Source organism: Mustela nivalis (assembly GCF_964662115.1).
Source record: "Mustela nivalis genome assembly, contig: HAP1_SCAFFOLD_1917, whole genome shotgun sequence".
In the NCBI taxonomy this organism is placed as follows: Eukaryota; Metazoa; Chordata; class Mammalia; order Carnivora; family Mustelidae; genus Mustela; species Mustela nivalis.
Window position 1 is genome coordinate 58,771 of NW_028134747.1, and position 23,205 is coordinate 81,975.

General features: G+C 39.7%; 1 protein-coding gene across 1 annotated transcript in view; it reads left to right on the plus strand.

Moving 5' to 3' along the window:
* The window catches only part of LOC309858143 (reelin), a gene marked incomplete at both ends in the record, with an annotated part of 85,849 nt that overhangs the window by 55,540 nt on the left and 7,104 nt on the right, over positions 1–23,205 (plus strand). The window contains 6 exons of the mRNA XM_082750830.1: positions 9,002–9,142; positions 10,368–10,545; positions 12,591–12,784; positions 17,869–18,125; positions 21,206–21,360; positions 22,616–22,830. Of these exons, the coding sequence (XP_082606956.1) occupies positions 9,002–9,142; positions 10,368–10,545; positions 12,591–12,784; positions 17,869–18,125; positions 21,206–21,360; positions 22,616–22,830 (1,140 nt within the window). The remainder of the gene's footprint in view (positions 1–9,001; positions 9,143–10,367; positions 10,546–12,590; positions 12,785–17,868; positions 18,126–21,205; positions 21,361–22,615; positions 22,831–23,205) is intronic.

Sequence of the window (23,205 nt, forward strand, 5' to 3'; positions counted from 1 at the left end):
ATGCGATGGCTGGAAATACAAATGAAGGCATCCATCTGACAGAGATGGGAAGGTCGGAGCCCAGGGAAAGGTGATCAGCTTTGGAGGCAGAAGCACAGAGGTGATAGGCAGTGCCATAAAACTGTCAGCCCTCCACAGGAGAGCATTTAAAAAGAAAAGAAAAGACCTGTAAATTTAATGGCAGAAGGAGTGGAAATGGTTATTAAAGAGACCGTGAGGATACAGTTAGGGAGGTAGAGGAAGAATCACAAGACCATGGCATCCGTAAGCAAGTGAGAATAGAGTATCACGGAGGAATAAGTCACCACCTGTGACGTATGCTTCTGGGACTAAAGAAGAAAAAAGTTTCACAGTAAATTTGCTAGATTTTTCAGCAAGGAGATAGTCACTGACCTTCAAAAGATACTGAAAATAAATACAGCTTGTCTGGTCCCAGAGCCCATGGGCTTACCCACTATATTAGTCCTACATTTTTATTGCTTACCTAGGAGATATGGTCCTGGAAGAAATAGGAGGGAAGAAGGCGGGGTATCTTGAGAGACGCTGAAAAAAAATGCAGAGATGCTAAAATCAATTTCACAGCCCGTAATCTGAATGTGCCTCCTCCTACTCACTAATCCCAGATCTAAAATTAACGGGTGGCTCAAGTAGCATGGGTTCTTGAAATGTCATCTGAGAACCAGGGTGGGTCATTGGAAGGGCAGGTAATTCAAATCCACTGAGAAAGGTGGCGGGGAGGGAGGTGCTGCCACTGGAAGGCTCAGGTGTGACTTGGCTATTTTAAGTCACAGTTTGAAGATGATCCATTCCCTCCTACTGGCCCTAATGACCTGGCTGATACCATTGTCTTTAAAGATTAACTGTAACGCTTTGGAAGCCAGGTGGTTTTAGCCACAGCATGGACACTGCCTAACGTTTGCAGTTTACAGAAGTGATAAGCACCAGAAACAGCAAAAAGACTGTGGAAGGTTTGGGATAATGGAATAGGATTGGGTTGTCCTCTTTTTAGGTAAACAGATTTAGGGAGGGAGGATATTCTTCCATGATAATCCCAACTATAGGCAAAGAAAGGATCTTATGCTAAGAAAACTAAATGACTACATATAGTATTTATAGGGTTTGTCATGAAGAGATATTCCAAGGAATTACAAGTTCATTTTTTAAAGGAGAGATTCTTAAAACTTGCCTCAGTACTATTTATCTCCATTGTCACTTCCAATTTCCCAGTTATCTTTTTTTTTTTTTTTTTTTTTATTTGACAGAGAGAGAGATCACAAGTAGGCAGAGAGGCAGGCAGAGAGAGAGAGAGGAGGAAGCAGGCTCCCTGCTGAGCAGAGAGCCCGATATGGGGCTCGATCCCAGGACCCTGAGATCATGACCTGAGCCGAAGGCAGCGGCTTAACCCACTGAGCCACCCAGGTGCCCCTCCCAGTTATCTTTTAAAAGACTTTTTGAAAGCATTCATATTACTGAACATCTTGTTAAAAATTTTCAGTCAAATCAAGGAAGCCATGGACTTCTCTTCCATATCCATTTTCTCATGCATCATTTTGATACTTTGAATACCATTGCTATTACTTTACCAAATTCGTGTTGGTCTTTCAGGACAACATAAAATAATTTTGTCTGGTATAAACCATGGTACTATGGACTTTCACATACTGAATATATTAATACTTTCACATTATGTGAAGATAAATAAAACCTATTTCCATTTCCACTACAATGGAGAATAAAACTGCGTATAGAAATTCTGCATTCCAGCTAAGCTTTTCTCAGTTGTCAACCTTGTTGCCAAAGTTTTGTTAGGAAAATTTGAGGTTTGGCTGTGCTTTGTACATATTGCTATGTATGGATTCTTAAGATTGCTTTAATAATTAAATATAAGTCATTCTTCATTGAGAAGGCATTTTAAAAATTATAGGAAATTCCTTTTATTTGAAGGAGAGTCCAGTGTATTTGATGCTCTCAGTAGGCCTACTCAGAACACTGTAGTTTTTAAAATTATCATTACTAATTATAATTATCAGCAAAAATAATAATTCCTTATTTTACTAAAATGAGGATAACTGTTTTCCTTTCTTTGTAATCAAATCAAAATTGTACTCTCGCATTTCAAGGGACCACAGATTTTTGGCTCACATTTATCTATTTAAGATTACAAAATTTTAGAAAATAACAAACTATATTTCAATATAATCATCACCCAGCTTCAACTGTTATTAATTTATGACCAGTCTTGTCTCTTCAATAGCACCACTCTCTCTGGAACCCCTATTTTTTTTTAAAGATTTTATTTATTTATTTGACACACAGAGAGAAATCACAAGTAGGCAGAGAGGCAGGCAGAGAGAGCGGGGGAAGCAGGCTCTCCACTGAGCAGAGAGCCCAATGCGGGACTGACTCGATCTCAGGACCCTGAGATCATGACCTGAGCTGAAGGCAGAGGCTTTACCCACTGAGCCACCCAGGCGCCCTGGAACCCCTATTTTGAAGCAGTCCCCAATCAGATCATTTCAACTGCAGATATTTTAGTATGCAGCTCTAAAAGAGGACTTTAAAAAATATAATTATGATATCAATATCCCACCTAAAAATAAATGAGTTTCTTATTCAATATTTTCTTACTCAATATTTACTTAGTCTTCAGTATTCACATGTCCCTGTTTGTCTCATAAAACATTTTATCATTTTTTTCAAGTTAGGATATAAATCAATATAATTGGTTGATATGTGTCTCAAGTTCTCTTTAACTTTGAGGTCTCAATGTTAACCTTTTCAGATGAGGACTAAGACACAGAGAAGTTATGTTACTTTCCCCATAGACATATAGTCGGTGGCTGAACCAGGAAGGAAGGCAGGCCACGTGGGGTGGCCTGTTTAAATTCTTCCGTTGCTAACTCTGTTATGTGCTTTCCACCAGAGTTCCAGGGAGGTATCTTGTAGGATCTAGGTCACTTTAAAAGGACACCTTACCTTTATCACATTTGTTTGGGGTCATAACCTGTGGTCCAGACACTTTCTCCTCTCATTCCAGTATTCAGACCCCAGCGTTTTGTAAGAAATTTAGAAGTAGGGAAGACTAGGTGACAGTAAATAAGTAAATATTCTTTCGTGGGTAGATTAATGTTACCTAAAAATCTCAAAATGTCACAGTCATTTAGTGTCCTACAAATTCCTAGTGTTAATTATAATCACCGAAGGAATTTTCTACCAAAAGGTCTGGAATGCCTAAATTAAGAACTCCCAGCTTGCTGCCAAATCAGTGGTCTTCCATCCTTTACCTGCTATTCAAGACAACTCGGGTTCTCAGTAACACATCAGCTCCAGCAGGAGATAACAGTTCTAGAGCCAGTTCTCAACTAAGAAGCTATCGCGGCCCCCCTCCTTGAGTGGCAGTCCTTCCACCTGTGAAATGAGTCAGTTGTACAGAGAAGTTTCTAAGAGTCATCCTCTCATTTCCACCCCAAAATTCAACCTCCTTCTTTTGTTCATAGTTCAGTGTCTTCTTCATGAGGATCTCCTCCAGAGGAGGGATCCCCTGGCAGACTACCCATCCCTTTAATAAAAGCCCCTCGCCATAAGTAATTCATTCACATTCCTGGTGCCAAATTTCAAGCCTCCTCTCTGGAGCCTCCTTTTTCTCTAGCTCTTATCTGGATGTCATGGGTGTCACCCATGGGTCCACTCTGTTCAGATGCGCTGATCTCTACTTCCTCCCCCATGTACGCCTACCAGTTGGGATCGCTGGGTCATATGGTGACTCCATGTCCAACATGTTGAGAAACAAAAACATGTTCTCCCCAGCAGCCACGCCAGTTTGCATTCCCACTGGCAGTATATGAAGGCTCTGCATCCTTACCAACACTTGTTACTGCTGTCTTTTTTTATTACAGCCACCTAGTGGGTAGGAAGTTGTATCTAATTTTGGTTTTGATTTGCATTTCTCTAATGACTAATGATGTTGAACACACACTTATCAGCCATTTATAGAACTCCTTTGGAGTATTCCCACTTTTGCCTAACACAGAAAAATAGGCTCGTGGAGGAAATTGTTTTCCAGGATAAAGGCAGGACCTTGGCTGCCAAGGGAAATAATAGAGGCAGGACCTTGGCTTCCTTGGGACATTGTAGAGCCTCTAACTAAATACAGAGGGCCAAGGGCTTCAGCTAGGACATTAACTTGCTGAAAGAACAGACAGACTTGGGTGTACACACAGCAACAATATACACGGCCTTCCGTAGCTGAACAGCTGCTCATATTTAGAGGTCATGGTAGGGATAGGATGATTTTGTACAGTTTGAGTTGGTTTTGAGTTTACTCATTGAGAATACATTGTAGTAACAAACTAAGAGATTCTTGCCTTCTCTCCGGTTCGTGAGTGAGACTTACAGCCCTATGACAGGGCGCTGAGCTTCAACTTTTTCGTTGAGAGTAAGAGGAGTGGATATATTTACTAGTCCTAAATATTTTATGTATTTCTGAGCATAAAGGAAGCATCAAGGAAGAGTGAAAAGGTTTTTTTTTTAATTCTGTATGGTTCCTATCACAAGGCTTTTTTTCCTGATGATGAGGATGACAAGAGGACTTTATAGGTAGAAAGAGTAGTCCTGGAAAAAAGAGCAGATACAAAGACTCAGAAATGTGTTTAGAAACCTATTAAAAGGTGTGAAGGCAATGTGGGGAAAAATTCCCTGGGAGAGCAGAGATGGAAGCCGTACTAGCGAGGGTAACATTTTTTAACTTCATAGCAATGGATGTTCAATTATTAAACAACACTTATGGAGCACTTAGTATGTGCAGTTGATGGAGAGGAAATGATATAAATTCAGAAAAGAAGCAAAGGGAGACATTTCAAGGATATGGAAAAGGAGAAATATGCTCTGGGGCCACTTTCCCCAAACTCCAAGAAGCAGCAGTTGGTGGTGGCTGTCATTATAAGGAAGCTTCAGGATAAATGATGACACCTGCCAAGGGACTTCACCAAGACACTCACAGGTCTTGGTAAACACAAGCTAATTAATTTTCACAACACCCTTGTGAGGTGGGAAGTAGCATTTTCTTAGTTTTACAGATGGGGAAGTGTCAGCACATAAACATAAATGATTTGGCCCCTTTATATAGTGAAGTTGTGACAAGGTTGGGACTAAGAAGTCCTAGAAATTCAACTTCCAGACCTTCATTTTTCAACTTATATTCCAACTCATCCCCTTAGTGAAAGTGTCTCCCTTTCCTATAAAATAATATTGGATAGTATTTTTACCCCTGTTTTATGGGTACACAATTACTAAGTGCAGTGTTCCTAAGAATATAAAATCACATTTGAGACAGGGCCCTAGAAGTCCTCTAAGTTAAACCCCTCATTACTTATGTTAAATTATTCACCGCGGACACAGGACTGACTAGTGCCAGACTACAGATTAGCGTCCCTAAATATCTGTACTCTTAGTGGCCAACTCTGGTTTTAGTATTTTCTACACATGGTCTCCCACTGTTTTCTTTTCTGTGGAATGCCACAGAGTTGTACAAACTGAACATGTCATGGTTGGAAGTCCCCATAAAAGCTATCAACCCCAACAATGTGTCTAGCTCTTAAATCTTCTCTACAATCTCTCTGTTAAGTGGCTGCCCAGACTGTGATTCAACACAACCAACATTCAGAAAACTGCCCCCTACTAAGCACCTCACGCCATCTCTCAACTTCCTGGGAGTTCTTCTCCTGCTTTGACAGCCATCAAATCACTGCCCCTTCCAGCACTGACCCCCGGTCCCTGCCCACCCACCCTGAAGACATCTCTTATTTGATTATTCCAGGCCATATTTATTGCTGTCAACTTACTATTCTTTCAAAAAATATTTATGAAGTCCCATCTATAGGTGTCACCAACAATAAAATAATAAACAAGAAAAATAATCCAAGATAGGAAACTATACAAAAATAAACACTTGGAATAAAAAGTAATGAAGGCTTTGATGGAGTATCCTAAAACATTAGGGGAATGAAGATTACCTGACTACCCTTTATAAGAACTGGAGATACAGAACAGTATTCCCTGAAGGGATAGAGATGTTTCCTGCCCTTCAGAAATTTATAGTCTGAAAGAAAAGGAATATAAGTGTTGACTTGTTATTAGAATCCAAGTAGCCATGTGCTATGGAGATATGATATTCTACTATGTTATTTATAAAATGTTGCTGCATGTAAACAGGTATAACTATTAATGAATTTCATCATTAAGAAGTAACTGAACAGGAGTGCCTGGGTGGCTCAGTTGGTTAAGTGTCTGACTCTTGATTTTGACTCAGGTCATGGTCTCAGGCTCATGAGATCGAGCCCTGGGTCAGCTTCAGCCAACAGAGTCTGCTTGTCCCTCTCCCTCCCTCTCTGGTCCTCCCCTTTCCCCACTACCCACTCTGCTCAGCCCTGCATGTTCTCCCTCTAAAATAAATAAATCTTAAAAAAAAAAAAAAATTAACTGACTAGCACAGCACAGTCCCAGAGGAGCCTCTTCAACTGCTAATTGTGAGAATGGTGGCCCCTTGATACCAACTCCCTGCAACTTTTTTTTTTTTTTTAAGATTTTAATTATTTATTTGAGAGAGAAAGTGCATGCATTCTAGCAATGGTAGGAGTACAGGGGGAGAGAGAAAGAGGATAAAAGAATTTCAAACAGACTCTGCACTGAGCATAGAGCCCTAACATGGAACTGGATTTCACAATCCCAAGGTCATGACCTGAACCAAAACCAAGAGTCAGATGCCCAACTGACAGAACCACCCAGGTGCCCCTTAACTGCTTGCACCTATAGAGCACCTACTAAGTGCTAGGCACTGTGCAGAGAGGGTATAATGTTGAGAAAAGGGGATTAACACTGTTCCCTTGTAACTTGCTCTTCCGAGGAGGAGGTAGACATTTAAGAAATACTTTTGCAAATAAATATATAACTATAATTGTGATAAATACTATAAAAGGAAAAGAACAGTTTGCTCTGGAATAAATGTGATTTTTATTTTATTTTTTTTAAAGATTTTATTTATTTATTTGACAGAGAGAGACCACAAGCAGGCAGAGAGGCAGACAGAGAGAGAGGAGGAAGCAGGCTCCCCGCTGAGCAGAGAGTCCGATGTGGGACTCGATCCCAGGACCCTGAGATCATGACCTGAGCCGAAGGCAGCGGCTTAACCCACTGAGCCACTCAGGCGCCCCTAAATGTGATTTTTAAAGGGACCCAAAAGAAAATTTCTCTGAGGACCTAAGACTGCCTCTGAGATCTGAGGGACACAGAAGGGGTAACCAGGCAGAGAGAGGAAGGAAATGTAGGCAGAAGATGGGAAAGAGTGTTGTGAGCTCTGGGAATGGGAGAAGGAGCAGTGCTCCAGACTGAGTAGCCGGGATGGAGTGATGCAGGATGGGGCCCAGGAGGAGTTTGGGGTTGAAGTTAAATGCCACAGGAAGTGAGGGGAGGATGTTAGGTAGTCTATGGGAGCTGAAGAACAAGAAGTATTATGGAAAAGTCAGTGCATAGATGCTCAGTAAGCAAATATCAAAAAAGAACTATTTATTTTCAGAATGGAGATCTTAGTTCTGGTCTGTTTCTTTTCTAGTTTCTAAACTTAATGCATATGTTTTTAATTAGAAAATACACAACCCTTGCTGTTGTTTGGTCTTTGTCCTGCTCAAAACAAATATCTCTCAGTCAAGTGATTAACAGTCTCATAATCCATGAAACAGGGGTGACCGACTGGCTCAGTCAGTGGAGTATAAGACTTGATATCAGGGTCATGAGTTCTAGCCCCATGTTAGATGTGGAGATCATTTAAAAAATAAAATCTTCAAAAATGAATCCATAAAATAAAACTTTGCTTTTTCTAATTATTTTGTCTACGGGCTTCTGAATGTTCACCATCCTTTGAGCCTTGAGCACTGTTTGTACTTACTGCCATCTAGTGTCTCTGAGAACGTAAGTTTATTTGTGTTTCTGAATAAGACACTTCCCAAACCTGTGCAAATGAGCAAATACCTTTCTGCTTTTGGAATGGGAGAATCTCTGTTTTGATTTTATTTATATTACATTTGAATTAATGAACTCCTCAAACTCAACACACACAAAACAGACAATCGTATCAAAAAATGGGCAGAAGATATGAATTAATATAAAATAAGTCTGGCCACATTACCCTCTCTATTTTTTCTCCATCCAGTTATCTACAGTTTCGTGGATCCCTCTGATTTATACTCTTTTTTTTTTTAAGATTTTATTTATTTATTTGACAGAGGGAAATCACAAGTAGGCAGAGAGGCAGGCAGAGAGAGGAAGGGAAGCAGGCCCCCTGCTGAGCAGAGAGCCCCATGTGGGACTCAATCCCAGGACCCTGGAATCATGACCTGAGCTGAAGGCAGCGGCTTAACCCACTGAGCCACCCAGGCGTCCCTGATTTATACTCTTACTGTCTCTTACTGTCTTCTTAAGACTTCCATTCCTCACGAATGCTATCAGAGGTGGGCCAGTATGCCCACTATACAAAAGTGTCTGATCTTCAGGAGCACATAGGAGTTGAAGTCAAGCTTTCCAAGTCAAATGCAGAGTGGCTGGGGTGGCTCAGGGACAGACATCTTTCCCTAATTTGCAAATAAAACTTAGCAGCCGCCCTGGTGTCATTCCACAATGGTGCCCACCCAAAATTCAGGACTCACTGTTCCCCTGAGGCTACTGGTTAGGATTAATGTGGGTTTCTGTTTTCGTCTGTTTTTACAAGGCTGTGAAAGATTCTTAACTATTATCTGTGAAGATAATATATTCTCAAGCTATTGCAGTTCAGTTTGGTGTGGTGTGGTTAGAGTTTTGCCTAGGCAATTACAATAACGAACACTTTTCTCAGAACGTGAGTTAGAGACGTACCTGCATTTTCCTTGCAGCTATCTGTGCACTTGTTCAAATATACCAGAACACATTTTCTTTTCCACCACATCCTTCATTATAATTCTCTTGTTCTTCAAAGGTCCCAAGCCACTCGTTTCCGTTGGCATCAACCAGCCCCTTTTGACAAGCAGCAGACATGGGCCATAGATAACGTCTATATCGGGGACGGCTGTATAGATATGTGCAGTGGCCATGGAAGGTGCATCCAAGGAAGCTGTGTGTAAGTCCATTGGGTTTTCCTCCTTCCGTAGGAAGCTCCTGACTCTTGTTCCAGCCGGGAGATTTTTCCGAACCTGGGTCTGTAATCACTCCAAAGCTGCCAGTTGTATGGTTTTCTTGAAATCTGATGACTGTAGAGCTTATAGATATGGTATCTTCCTTCTTGCTCAGAGATCAGGAACTGAACAATAACTATTTTGTCAGGCAAAAGGTGAATTAGCATCAACTGTATTTTATTTCCTTCTGTGTTCCTATGATACCCCAGAAAAGGATGTTGGAAGAGGTTCAGGAGTTCAGTATATTCTGACCAAAAATAGTATGTCGTAAGTATTTTTCTCACTTAGGCCTGAATGTATGTAATAGATACGTATTACTTGTGGTTGAATTGGTATTCCCTGTGGTTTGTATAAGAAGGTTTTTAAATGCTTGCTCAATTTGCCATTAATGGAGAGACCTAATATTTTACTTCGCGAGCCTTAGCATCTTTGGAAGGATCTAAATAAAGTGTGTGTGTTTGTGTGTGTGTGTGTGTGCGCGCACACGTGTCTTATGTACCACAGGCCCTTGTGCTTTATTTTCAAAGACTTTGCATTTGTTAGGGTAGTATGAATGAAGATGCTGATAGAGAATTCATACCCCCTTCTCCGCTAATCTCCACATGCCTGGGGGGGTCTTTCTTTTGGATAATGATTCTAGCCCGTATCAGGAATGACCTCTGAGACCCCAGAGCCTCCATCCTACGTTCCCATTTCTTCCCACACTGAACACGAAGGTCAGTCCTTCGGTCAAAGATGGCAGATACTACCCAAAGCACCCACTGCCTTTTGGAACATAGCATCTTGGATTCCTAATTGACCCAAAGCCTCTTTCCAAAGACCAATTTCCTAAGTTATTAGGACCTACCGGTTCAGTTTGGCAGCCACAATTTCTTATCTGCTTGCTAGAGCTGTGTCCTATAGAGACGGGGCTCTAGTAAATCCTCTGAAGCTGCTTCTTTCCCTATAAGCCCATTCCTATTTTAGGAATGCCTAAAGGCAGTTAATTCACAGATTATTTCTAACCTAAAGCACTGTTTAGAAAAGCAGATGAACTCTGGAAAGCTCTGTGAAGATAAGTAAGATTTCATCATCCCAGACTAGGAATAGCAGCTGTCTTCACTAGTTTGAGAACACAATTGTGGAGGTTTTGTTTAATGTTGACTTTTCCTTTCTTTTCTCCATACCCAGCTGTGACGAGCAGTGGGGTGGCCTGTACTGTGATGAGCCCGAGATCTCCCTTCCAACCCAGCTCAAAGACAACTTCAACAGGGCTCCATCCAGCCAGAACTGGTTGACTGTTAACGGAGGGAAACTCAGTACCGTGTGTGGCGCCGTGGCTTCAGGAATGGCTCTCCACTTCAGTGGGGTAAGCATTTGGCTACTGGTCATTCGTTTCTGCATTGGCTGAGGTTCCCCCGAAAGAGCGGAGTCTCTGTTAAAGCTTAATTGGCAAATCAAGATGCAGAATTAGACATGCTAAACGCACAACCCTGATGTGAACTTGAAACGTTACACAAATCTGGAAATACTAATTATTTCCAGCATGTTTCCCATTGCAACTCAGTCGAGACCATTTAATTATGCAAGGTAGTATCGGCACAAGGCATATGTAAACACACATTAAAAAGGACTTAAGTGACTTCATCCTCGGAGAGAGTGCTTGCACAGTGTGCGAGGGTCTTCCATCCAGATGATGCTCTAATTGAAAACTCTTGAGCTTGCAACAGATTTGGGATTTAAGGAGCCAGGAATTGGGAAAATGGGCTTCAGTGTTTCCTGAACCTATTAACAACAGTTAATTTTTCCTTTTTCTTAAAAAAAAAAAAAGGTTTTATTTATTTGTTTGACAAAGAGAGATCACAAATAGGCAGAGAGGCAGGCAGAGACAGAGAGGGGGAAGCAGGTTCCCCGCTGAGCAGAGAGCCTGATGCGGGGCTCGATCCCAGGACCCTGACATCACTACCCAAGCCGAAGGCAGAGGCTTAACCCACTGAGCCACCTAGGCACCCCCAGTTAATTCCTTCTATAAATTATCAAAGAAAGAATAACTGTCAGTAATGACTAGACATTTTTATTTGTAGCAAATTATTTTGCAAATGTCAACAGCAATGTTAGAAAATTTCTTTGATGGGGCTCCTAGGTGGCTCAGTCGGTTAAGCGTCTGCCTTCAAGTCAGGTCATGATCCCAGGGTCCTGGGATTGAGCCCCATGTGGAGCTCTGCGCTCAGCGGGGAGTCTGCTTCTCACTTTCCCTCTGCTTCTCTCTCTCTCTTTCTCATAAATAAATAAAACCTAAAAAAAAAAAAAGAAAAAATTTCTTTGAGAAATTTTTTGGTCTTTCTAATTGCTGCTGAAGATAAAGTGTTTAAAAATATAATTTCTTCAACATCATGATTAAATACCCTTCATAAGCAATTTTGTTTTTCAAAAATTACAAATTCATTGTCAGGTCTTTATTTTCCTAACATTCCCTAGCTTGGAATTTGCTTTTGGTCGAATAAAGTGTATTATTTTTCAGTGTTTTAGCTGACAGTAACAATACAAGATTTCTATAATCCTTAACACTAAGAAAGCACGTTTACAATACTCTTCCTAGCGTAGGCAGAACTCCCAAGAGGCCAAGTTTTCTGCATGTGTTCAACTGAGAAATATTGAGCTATCTACACTAATAAATTAATATAGATGACACTAAAATCAGCTATGAAAGTTTAAATAAAAATCATTACAACTATTATCTGTAATTAACAATTAAATTATATGAAATCCTTAGATGTAGTCAATTTAAAATTTCATGTTAAAATAGTTATCTCAACATGCTTTTATTAATATTTATTACCTTTTAAAAAAATCTAAAAATGGGGACGCCTGGGTGGCTCAGTTGGTTAAGCCGCTGCCTTCGGCTCAGGTCATAATCCCAGGGTTCTGGGATCAAGTTCCCCATCGGGCTCCTGGCTCAGCAGGGAGCCTGCTTCTCTCGCTGCCTCTGCCTGCCTCTCTGCCTGCTTATGTGTACTCTCTCTCTCTATCTCTGGCAAATAAAATCTTTTAAAAAAAATCTAAAAATGCCTCTGAGTAACTGGAAATAATTTAATAAAACAGAATAGTTACTTTAATTTCAGCTCTCAGTTTGCTTATTAAAAAAAAAGAGAGAATCTCCTTAGAATAATCATTCTTTGTAAGTTCTAATAATGAAATTTCAAAGTTTAGCAGATATTTGCTGAGTACCTGCCGTGTGCTAGAGGCCAGGCTGGGAGCTTGGATAAGGGAGAGATGATGCAAACACCAATATTACAATACCATGGGACTTGTATTACAAAAGAAATATAAAATGATGGAAGCCAGAGAAAACCTTTATCCTGCGCTTACGATTCTTTATGACTGTTTTTGTTGGATTCTGCTTTTCTCCCTTAGGGTTGCAGTCGACTGCTAGTCACCGTGGATCTGAACCTCACTAATGCCGAGTTTATCCAATTCTACTTCATGTACGGATGCCTGATTACACCGAACAACCGTAACCAAGGTGTTCTCCTGGAATATTCTGTCAACGGAGGCATTACCTGGAACCTGCTGATGGAAATTTTCTATGATCAATACAGTAAACCTGGGTTTGTATTCTGTTTTATCTTTAGTAATGAGTGTGTCGAGCAAAGAGGATTGATGAGGTCTGCCAGCTTTCGTCATAGGGACTGTGAGTGACCTGGAACCATACCCATGCATAGAGATGCTTCTGAGACTGCCATAAAGATAAGGTTTCTGAGCTGAGTGAGCAGCTGGTTTGGGTTTTTATTTTAAGAACAACTAATTTTTTAATTCTAGAATAAGATAAAATATGTTATCACAATGCCAGTCGTAAATAGACCCAGTGCAAAAACTCATGTGAATTAATGAATATATGGTATTAATTTCAACGACATTTGGGAAAATTGAAACAGGAAAACAATATATTCATTCATTCATTTATAGAGTGTTCGATCCTATAGAGAATCGAGGACTTGGAAATAAACAGAATAAATTGTAAATATCTTTATTTTTTTACTTTTTTATAATTTTTTATTTTTTATAAACATATATTTTTATCCCTAGGGGTACAGGTCTGTGAATCACCAGGTTTACACACTTCACAGCACTCACCAAAGCACATACCCTCCCCAATGTCCATAATCCCACCCCCTTCTCCCAAACCCCCTCCCCCCAGCAACCCTCAGTTTGTTTTGTGAGATTAAGAGTCACTTATGGTTTGTCTCCCTCCCAATCCCATCTTGTTTCATTTATTAGTGAAATAAGTCAAGCAGAGAAAGACAACTATCATATGATCTCCCTGATATGAGGAAGAATAAATTGTAAATATCTTTAAGAAGCACAGAGGCCGGGCACCTGGGTGGCTCAGTGGGTTAAGCTGCTGCCTTCGGCTCAGGTCATGATCTCAGGGTCCTGGGATCGAGTCCCTCATCAGGCTCTCTGCTCAGCAGGGAGCGTGCTTCCTCCTCTCTCTCTCTCTGCCTGCCTCTCTGCCTACTTGTGATCTCTCTCTGTCAAATAAATAAATAAAATATTAAAAAAAAAAGAAGCACAGAGGCCATTTTTTGAGTATTTATTTGAAAACCCTCACAATGGGTTTAATAAACACAATGTATGAGTCATTTAAAATATATATATTCTCATTGTGACCAATGATAAAAGTTAAAAAAGGGTCTTCAAAAGTAAAATAGCATATTTATTAAAGTGGAAGAAGGAGAAGAGAGAAGAAGGTAAGAGAGAGAGAAAGAAGAAGTTTGGAGGAAAGGAGAGAGCAGAGCAGAGGGGAAAGGAGGAATGAATATAGCCCAACCAAGAAACATACAATAATTAAAAGCACCCAAAAAGGAAGACAAAGCATAGATAATCCTTCAGTGCATGGCAAACCAGGTATGGACTAAAAATTAGGTAAAGTAAAAACAATGAAAGAATCTTATAAATGTTCATTTAAACTCAGTGTATCCATTAAGAAGTTGTTGTGAATGCAGAAAACCCCAAGTAAGTTAAACAGAAGGGTTTTGTTTTCTCTCTTATATAAATTAAATCCAGAAGTAAGTAACCCAGGACTGCTACAGTGGCTCCACAAGCATCAGAGACCCAGGTTCCTTCTACCTATTACTTTTGCCACATTCGACACATGACCTCTGCCTCATGGTCCAAAAGGGCAACTGAAGCTCCTCCACATTCCCTCCTGCAGAAGGGAGGATGGGCGGGAGGGGCGTGCTCGCTCTCTCCAAGGACACTTCCTACCAGTTGCCCCCATTTCCATTCACATTCCATTAACCAGAATTTAGCCATGGAAACACATCTAGATGCGAGGGAGTCTGGGACATACCGTCTTTATTCTGGGTGACTGTTCACCTTGTGAAAAAGATAGGCTCCTATTATGAAGGAAGAAGGCGGAAATGGCAGTTGAGGAAATGCCAACCACAAGCAAATGTTTTTAAATCCTGCACCTGCGTTAAATTTGGACACCAATAAAGGAATCCAGAGACGCTTAGAGGAACACAGTGTAAAAGTGCAAAAAACATGCTCATCTATTAGTAGAAGACAGTAGATAAGCCCAGTAAACCACTTCCTTAGTCTTTATGGAAAAAGTTATAAAGACTCAGGTATGAGTTCTTGAACATTTAGCATAATATACAGAAAAAAGGAAGTTAAGTTAGGATATAATCAGAACTGTCTGATCCACTTTCGTTCTCTCAGGGAGAAACAAATTGACCAAATTAGGAACAGTTGGTCATAATTTATTTAAACTTCTAACAGCCTTAGTTAGATAAATTTCCATTCCAAAAGTTTGTAAAATGTGGTCAAGGATTTATCAGAGAAGGGAAACTAATTTAGAAATTGGAAAGAAAAAAAAAGATAAAGATCATTGCTCTGGGTAAAGAAGTCTGACTGTATGTCCCTCCAGGAGCAGATAGATTTCTGATATTATTTGATACACTTTAAAATGTTAAACATGCCAAATCAATGCAGATAAGTTCTAGAAAGATCTTACAAGGTGAGCATACAAAAAGGGGGCAAGGAGAGGTGCAGATGAATTTCAAAACTGAAATGCATGGGGAAATAAACTTTGGGAAAGACTATTTGCCTAGGCACTGATGGTCTCCAGAGTGACAGTAACTATACAGGTAAGGATCTAGGATTCACAGTCTGTATTTTCCATGTTTACCCTTTAGTACACAAATGCATCTTGGTATTGGGATACACAAAATGAGGGACATAGTTCAAAAAGTATTTAAAATTCAAGTACTGAAAATCCAACCAAAAGCATTCTTTTTTTTATATATATATATATATATATGTTATTATTAATTTTAAATATTGTTAAACCTACTAATACGTAGAACATTGATAGTACAATAATTTATTAATGACTGCAAAAAACATAATCCATAAAATTTTCACTCTTGCCATGAACTTCACTTTGTCTTATTATTCCTTAATACAGAACTTTATTTAACAATATTTTATTCAAAACTTTTTCAGTAACATTAAATTTTTTTTTCAGTAACATTATATTTTATATATATATATATAAAACTATATATAGTCTAAATGCATCCCCCCTTCATTGAATTTATTAGCAGTACAGCTGGTTTTATATCATAATCGCACCAGAAGTACCAACCAAAAGCATTCTTGATTTGAATGGGTCTCAGTTGGTCCCCATCTGGAATATGGCCTACTCTTCTGATCTCTGTACTTCAAGAAAGACATAGAAGAGAAAAGAGGAAGGAAAAATAAAATCAACAAGGAGATACTATATAAATAAAACTAAAATAGTGAACACTCTTCAGTGTGAAAGACAAAAACTAAAGGGGCCACCACGAACATTCAACTTAAGGGTTCTTCACAAGATGAATTTGGGCTTACTGGCTACGTCTTGGAACACTAACACTAAGAGGCAGTCTTTAAAAGTAAAGGAGGGGCATCTGGGTGGCTCAGTGGGTTAAGCCTCTGCCTTCGGCTCAGGTCATGATCCCGGGGTCCTGGGATCCAGCCCTGCATCGGGCTCTCTGCTCGGCAGGGAGCCTGCTTCCCTTCCTCTCTCTCTGCCTGCCTCTCTGCCAACTTGTGATCTCTGTCTGTCAAAATAAATAAATAAAATCTTTAAAAAAAAAAATAAGTAAAGGAAAGTAGATTAGCATAGATTTAAAAAATAGGAATTTGTGCAAAAGAGGTTAAACCACAGGAAGTTATTTTCCCCAGCCAGCAAGCTGGGCTTTTTTCTTAGCCCACAGTTCTTACTCAGCGTATTTAGTATAGTGTTTTCAATAAAACATAAAGACAAAGTCAATGTCAAACTACAGGCAACTGGTAAAATAATTACAAAAACCTGGCACCCTCAAGCTTAGAGCCCAGATGTCCTGCCACAATCCAATGTCTAAATTCTAAGCAAATTGCTGCTACTCATGGAAGTAGAATGAAATCAAGGTGCCAGGGGAAGGAAGAGATGAAACCAATCCGTAGGAGAGAGGAAAAAAAAAAGTTAGTCTTGGCTTATGTCTACCAAAGTGCATATCCCTAGGCCTACAGATCCAGAGATGCCCTGGGCAAGCAGAAAATTGTAAAGTCCTTTTAAGGTCTGCCAGGGACACTTAGAATAAGTAGGTCGTTCCACAATTCTTGAATTTGTTCACATTCTGTTTCTCCAATTTAGGGACTCCTGAACCTTCATAAACTCAAGCCAATTTATCATGGTTTTTTGTTTGTTTTTTTTTTTTATCATGGTTTTTAAAAGTTAAAAATTTTACATTTTAAACTAAAAATTTTTAATTTTTTAAATAATATTGGGTGACATTTTTACTTTTAAAGCTATTTGAGTGATAGTTTACAAGTGACAAAAAACTTTCATGTAGCAACATTCATTACATATAATATTAGTTCTTTTTTTTTTATTTCTTTTCGGCATAATAGTTTATTGTTTTTGCACCACACCCAGTGCTCCATGCAATCCGTGCCCTCTCTAATACCCACCACCTGGTTCCCCCAACCTCCTCCCAACCCCCGACCCTTCAAAACCCTCAGATTGTTTTTCAGAGTCCATAGTCTCTCATGGTTTACCTTCCCTTCCAATTTCCCCCAACTCCCTTCTCCTCTCTAACTCCCCTTGTCCTCCATGCTATTTGTTATGCTCCACAAATAAGTGAAACCATATGATAATTGACTCTCTCTGCTTGACTTATTTCACTCAGCATAATCTCTTCCAGTCCCGTCCATGTTGCTACAAAAGTTGGGTATTTGTCCTTTCTGATGGAGGCATAATACTCCATAGTGTATATGGACCACGTCTTCCTTATCCATTCATCCATTGAAGGGCATCTTGGTTCCTTCCACAGTTTGGCAACCATCGCCATTGCTGCTATAAACTTTGGGGTACAGATGGCCCTTCTTTTCACTACATCTGTATCTTTGCGGTAAATACCCAGTAGTGCAATTGCAGGATCATAGGGAAGCTCTATTTTTAATTTCTTGAGGAATCTCCACACTGTTTTCCAAAGTGGCTACACCGTAATTTTTTTAATTAAATTTAAAAATTTTTAAATTTTATCTCATGCCCTCCCCAACCCACCACATGACTTGTAACATCTTATCTCTTGTTGTAAATCTTTGACTCATGAGATATTGACATGATCCCCACCCTCTCACCCCCATCATTTTCTCACAGATTTGTGAATATCCTTCTCCCTCCTGATGCTAAAGAGATTGCTACTCGCTTCCGCTGGTGGCAGCCAAGACACGACGGCCTGGATCAGAATGATTGGGCCATCGACAATGTCCTCATCTCGGGCTCTGCTGACCAGAGGACCGTCATGCTGGACACTTTCAGCAGCGCCCCCGTGCCCCAGCATGAGCGCTCCCCAGCAGACGCTGGCCCCGTTGGGAGAATTGCCTTCGACACATTTATGGAGGATAAAACTGCAGGTACATTTTTCCCTAATGCTAAATAAAAATCCAACAGAAATGTAGTGTAGATTTGGGTCTTTTCAAAAAAGTAGAATATGTGCCTCTTACAGGTTCTCAAATGGTATAGAGATCGTGAAAATGCTTTCACCCTTTTGTCTCTCTCACACTCCCTGGTTTATGTTGTAACTACATCTTTTCTTTCATTCAAGCAGCAAGAATGTTTTAATAAATAGCATTCTATAATAATCCCTTTTCTTTTTTTTTAAGAGAGTCTTCGTTTCTGTGCTTCCTATATTTTCTCCTTTGGGTAGAAAGCCAACATTTCCTGGTCACTTATACCCAAAGACAAGTGTCTTGTTTTACTACGTGTCCGATACCTTTGAGATGGTATTTCATGTTTACGAGAATGTCTAAAGGTCTTGCTGGTTACTCTTCATTCTCTCTAAAAGTAGAGCAGTAATCCTGCCAAACCAGAAAAGATCTCTACATGCCATGATCATTTTTAATGTCTTGTCTTTGTTTCACTTAACTGAAAATCTGGTCTCTTTTTTAAAAGTGGTGTCTTATGTCAAGTTTGTGGCTTTATCATGCCACATCCTTGGTTATGCTACATAAAACATGGTATCCTCAGGCAAAGCAGTGATGTTGAATTATACAGCTCCTACCAGTACTGCAAGTGTTATCTGAAAGAGTTATCTGAAAATCGTTCTCTGAAGAAGGTTATTAAGAAGATTGACTTAGGGGCGCCTGGATGGCTCAGTGGGTTAAAGCCTCTGCCTTCGGCTCAGGTCATGATCCCAGTATCCTGGGATGGAGTCCCGCATTGGGCTCTCTGCTCAGCAGGGAGCCTGCTTCCTCCTCTCTCTCTGCCTGCCTCTCTGCCTACTTGTGATCTCTGTCAAATAAATAAATAAAAATCTAAAAAAAAAAAAAAGAAGAAGAAGAAGAAGATTGACTTACACAGACCTGGTTCAGACCCTGGCTAAATTATTAATTATTTTTTTCCCTGTGTAAAGATTTATGTAAGTGAGTTTCTGGTCAGAGAATTATTGAAGCACTGCCTCTGTGTGAATACAAGCAAATACAGATTATTTTTTCAAGTACCTAAAATATGGAGTTTTACTTTAGATTTGACTGGTGATGTGCAATTGGAGAATTGCAACACTGGTTTTCTAGACGCTGTGATATCTGCTTACAGAAGTAGTTTCTGATATTTCAGATGAGGGAGTTGATTAATGAAACCTGCTTTCATCAGGATTCAGAGTTCTAGCATAAAATGTGCACCCCGGAATAAACGGGTGCGGGGTATTCTCAATGGAATTCAAGTTTCTGTGCACCTTGAATCTTGAGTAGTAGATGCAGGATTAAATCTAGCTCCAAATCCCATGAATCAGGATGGGATATGGAATGAAAATTAGCAGGTAATGGCAATAGCATTGTGTTAGCCATCTGAACCCAGACATAAACTGTTCTGTGACATTGGTTAATGCTCAGATGAACTCCAAAGGACACCACACAGGTAAAAGCTGAGTTTCGGTGACATTGTTTGGTCTCTCCTCTGACTTCTCTGATGCCATACGACTCTGTGACTCACACAGTGACCCCACACCTCCAATTATACCCGTTCATCGCTAGAATGCTAGAGCTAACCAGGAAACTTTCAGAGGAAGAGACCTATAAAATCAGAGTATATCGTGAATTAGATGCAACTTACAGAAATATTCCATTCCTAAACTTTCTGGAATAAAATCATACTGTTAAAGACACCTGTCTCAGAAAGGACATTGTGGGTGGTGTGTGTGTGTGTGTGTGTGTGTGTGTGTGTGTAGATGTGTGCTTGTGTGTGATTGAGAAATAGGAGAGATGATAGGATGTACTCTGCACTAATCAGGTCATAGTCTTGTTGCCTACATTTTCCTTGGACTCTTACAAGCCTGTTTTTAGTCACTTAGTTGAGGCATAATTGACATACAAAAAGCTGTTGTTATTAATGTATACAACTTGATGAGTTTGGAGATAAGTATACACCCAAGAGACCATCACCACAACCACGGTCACAAATTGATCAATCACCTCTTAAAGCTTCTTCACACAGGCACCCCCGACCTTTTTTTAACCTTCTTAGCAAATTTTTAAATATACAGTACAGTATTGGTAACTATAGGCCCTCTGTTGTAGATCTCTGGAACTTATTGCCCTGTATTCCTGAAACTTTACGCATGCCCTTTGACTGACATTTCTTCTTCTCCTCAACCCCTAGTAACTGCTATTCTACTCTACGAGTTTGAATATTATAATTTATTTAATTATGCAGATTACAGTATGAGTATTTCAGTAGAAATAGCTAATTTATTTCCCTATCATATTACTAACAACTCTTTGTCCTTTAAATCCTCCCTACAAGTTAAATATTTATCAGAAAAGAATTTGGGGGCACCTGGTTGGCTCAGTGGATTGGGCCTCTTCCTTAGGCTCAGGTAATGATCCCAGGGTCCTGGGATCAAGTCCCCAGTCCGGCTCTCTACTCAGCAGGGAGCCTGCTTTCCCCCTCCTCTGCCTGCCTCTCTGCCTACTTGTAATCTCTCTCTCTGTCAAATAGATAAATAAAATCTTTAAAAAAAAAAAAAAGAATTTATATACGGACACCTTGTGGGCTCAGTAGGAGAGCATGTGATTCTTAATCTTAGAGTCATAGCTCGAGCCCCACACTGGGTGTATAGATTACTAAAAATTAAGTAAATAAATAAAATTGGTATACATGTCCCTTTGCTTTTCATTTATAACACATACAATACACTTTTTTCCTAAATGTAGACTTACAAATATTATATATCTCAACCTCCTGGTATCCATGTTCCTAAAATGGTATGTTTATATTAGTGTTTTGCCTGTGGATTGTATGTAATGTAAGAGAGATTTCTACTGAAAACAATCTTGCATAGATTGTTTTTGAATTGCATAGATTGAAAAGAGAGATTTCTACTGAAAACAATCTTGCATAGATTGTTTTTGAATTGCATAGATTGAAAAATGGCTTCAAGTAATTTTGCTATGAATTTGTCATAAAATAAAACAAATAAAATTTTTCTTCATTCAAGTGAATGAGCATTGGCTATTCCATGATGATTGCACAGTAGAAAGATTCTGTGACTCCCCTGATGGCGTCATGATTTGCGGCAGCCATGATGGAAGAGAAGTGTATGCAGTTACCCATGACCTGACTCCCACGGAAGGCTGGATCATGCAGTTCAAGGTGAAAATGTTATGGTTACATAAATAACCATCCACTAGCAATATAAAAATGAAAAAACAATTTGTAGAGATAAAGATCATATATTTCACTGTCTTAATCTCTACTTCGAAAAATAAAATGTATGTTTCAGTCATGTTCATCTCAACTATATTTAACTTAATGATTAAAAGTAATTAAGATGATTTTACTTCTGAACTATTCCAGGATAAAACTTTCATAAATGTGTTTCTCCTCAGGATTAAATACTGATAGAGAAAAATAGTGACAATAAAAATGTAGGATACTGGGGCGCCTGGGTGGCTCAGTGGGTTAAAGCCTCTGCCTTCAGCTCAGGTCATGATCCCAGGGTCCTGGGATCGAGCCCCGCATCGGGCTGTCCGCTCCGCAGAGAGCCTGCTTCCTCCTCTCTCTCTCTCTCTGCCTACTTGTGATCTGTCTGTCAAATAAATAAATAAAATATTAAAAAAAAAATGTAGGATACTGATTCCAGTTTCCCATAATCATTATGCGTTAGCCAATTTCTTCCTTTAAGAGAAGCTTAAAGCTATTATGGTCATAATAACTCTTTTTTTTTTTTACAAGAGCATTTTAATGTTTCTAGAGAAAGAAAATTCTAGAAAACAAAGGCATGATTAGCATTAAAGCTAACGTCAGTTTTGGCCAAGATTTTATGTCAGCCAATTTGTTTTATGTCAACCAATTATTATCTATCTCACTCCACCGTATTAACAACAAATGTTGCAGTATATCTCTCTGCGTCAACAAAGGGTATTGTGCCTTATTAGAAGTACCTTCTGTTATCACTTCATTGCATCTTACTTGTAGTTGAAAGTGATTTATGGAGAGTCATAAATTGTACAACAAAATAGTAAACTTGGAAAAGCTGATAGCAATCCTTCTTGATCGAGTATTCTGCCAGATGGTAGTGCCAAACCATTAGCACAACAAACAACAATTTGTGAGAGTGGGCCCAGGCCTTCCACGGCAATCGGCCAGCCATGGCAGAAGCACAGCTTTCAGCTTCTCTCCAAAGTCCCTGCACAATATATTTGGCACTTTCTATAATTTGTCACCTTGGGCAACCACCTCACCTCCCCCGTCCATCAGCAGAACAGATAATGAACCTGGAAATACAGGATGGATGTGGTTGTAGCATCTATCAAGTGATCAGAAACTTTCTCATTGCTAGGTCCTTAGAGCAGAAACATGTAATACGTTTTTAATCATTTGACAATCTTTCTTTTCTGTGTATTAGATCTCTGTTGGATGTAAAGTATCTGAAAAAGTTGCCCAGAATCAAATTCATGTGCAGTATTCTACTGACTTCGGTGTGAGCTGGAATTATCTGGTCCCTCAGTGCTTACCTGCAGACCCCAAATGTTCTGGAAGTGTTTCTCAGCCATCTGTATTCTTTCCAACCAAAGGGTGGAAAAGGATCACCTACCCACTTCCTGAAAGCTTAGTGGGGAAGTAAGTAGAAAACTAAAATAAAGCCTTGTTCCAAGCATCCAGAAGTTCATTAGGGCTACCTGTTGAGCCTGAAATTTTATGTAATTGTGGATAATAATACTCTCTTACACCCAACTCTAAAGGTTCTTTAATTGGTGACCTCCATGATGAGCTACCTTGAGGAGACCTCAAGTTTTAATCCTCAGACTTGGCACTTGGCAGGCCCAGCCATTTCCCATGCTTTAATCCCTGAACATGGGGACGGACCAATAGTGATAGTCTTAGAACCACATCAAAAGGTGTATGCTTCCTCATGATCTTATAGACTGTGGTCCACCATGCATCACATGCTTTCCATATTACTGCCTTGTCACTCCATAGATGGAACCAGGAGCA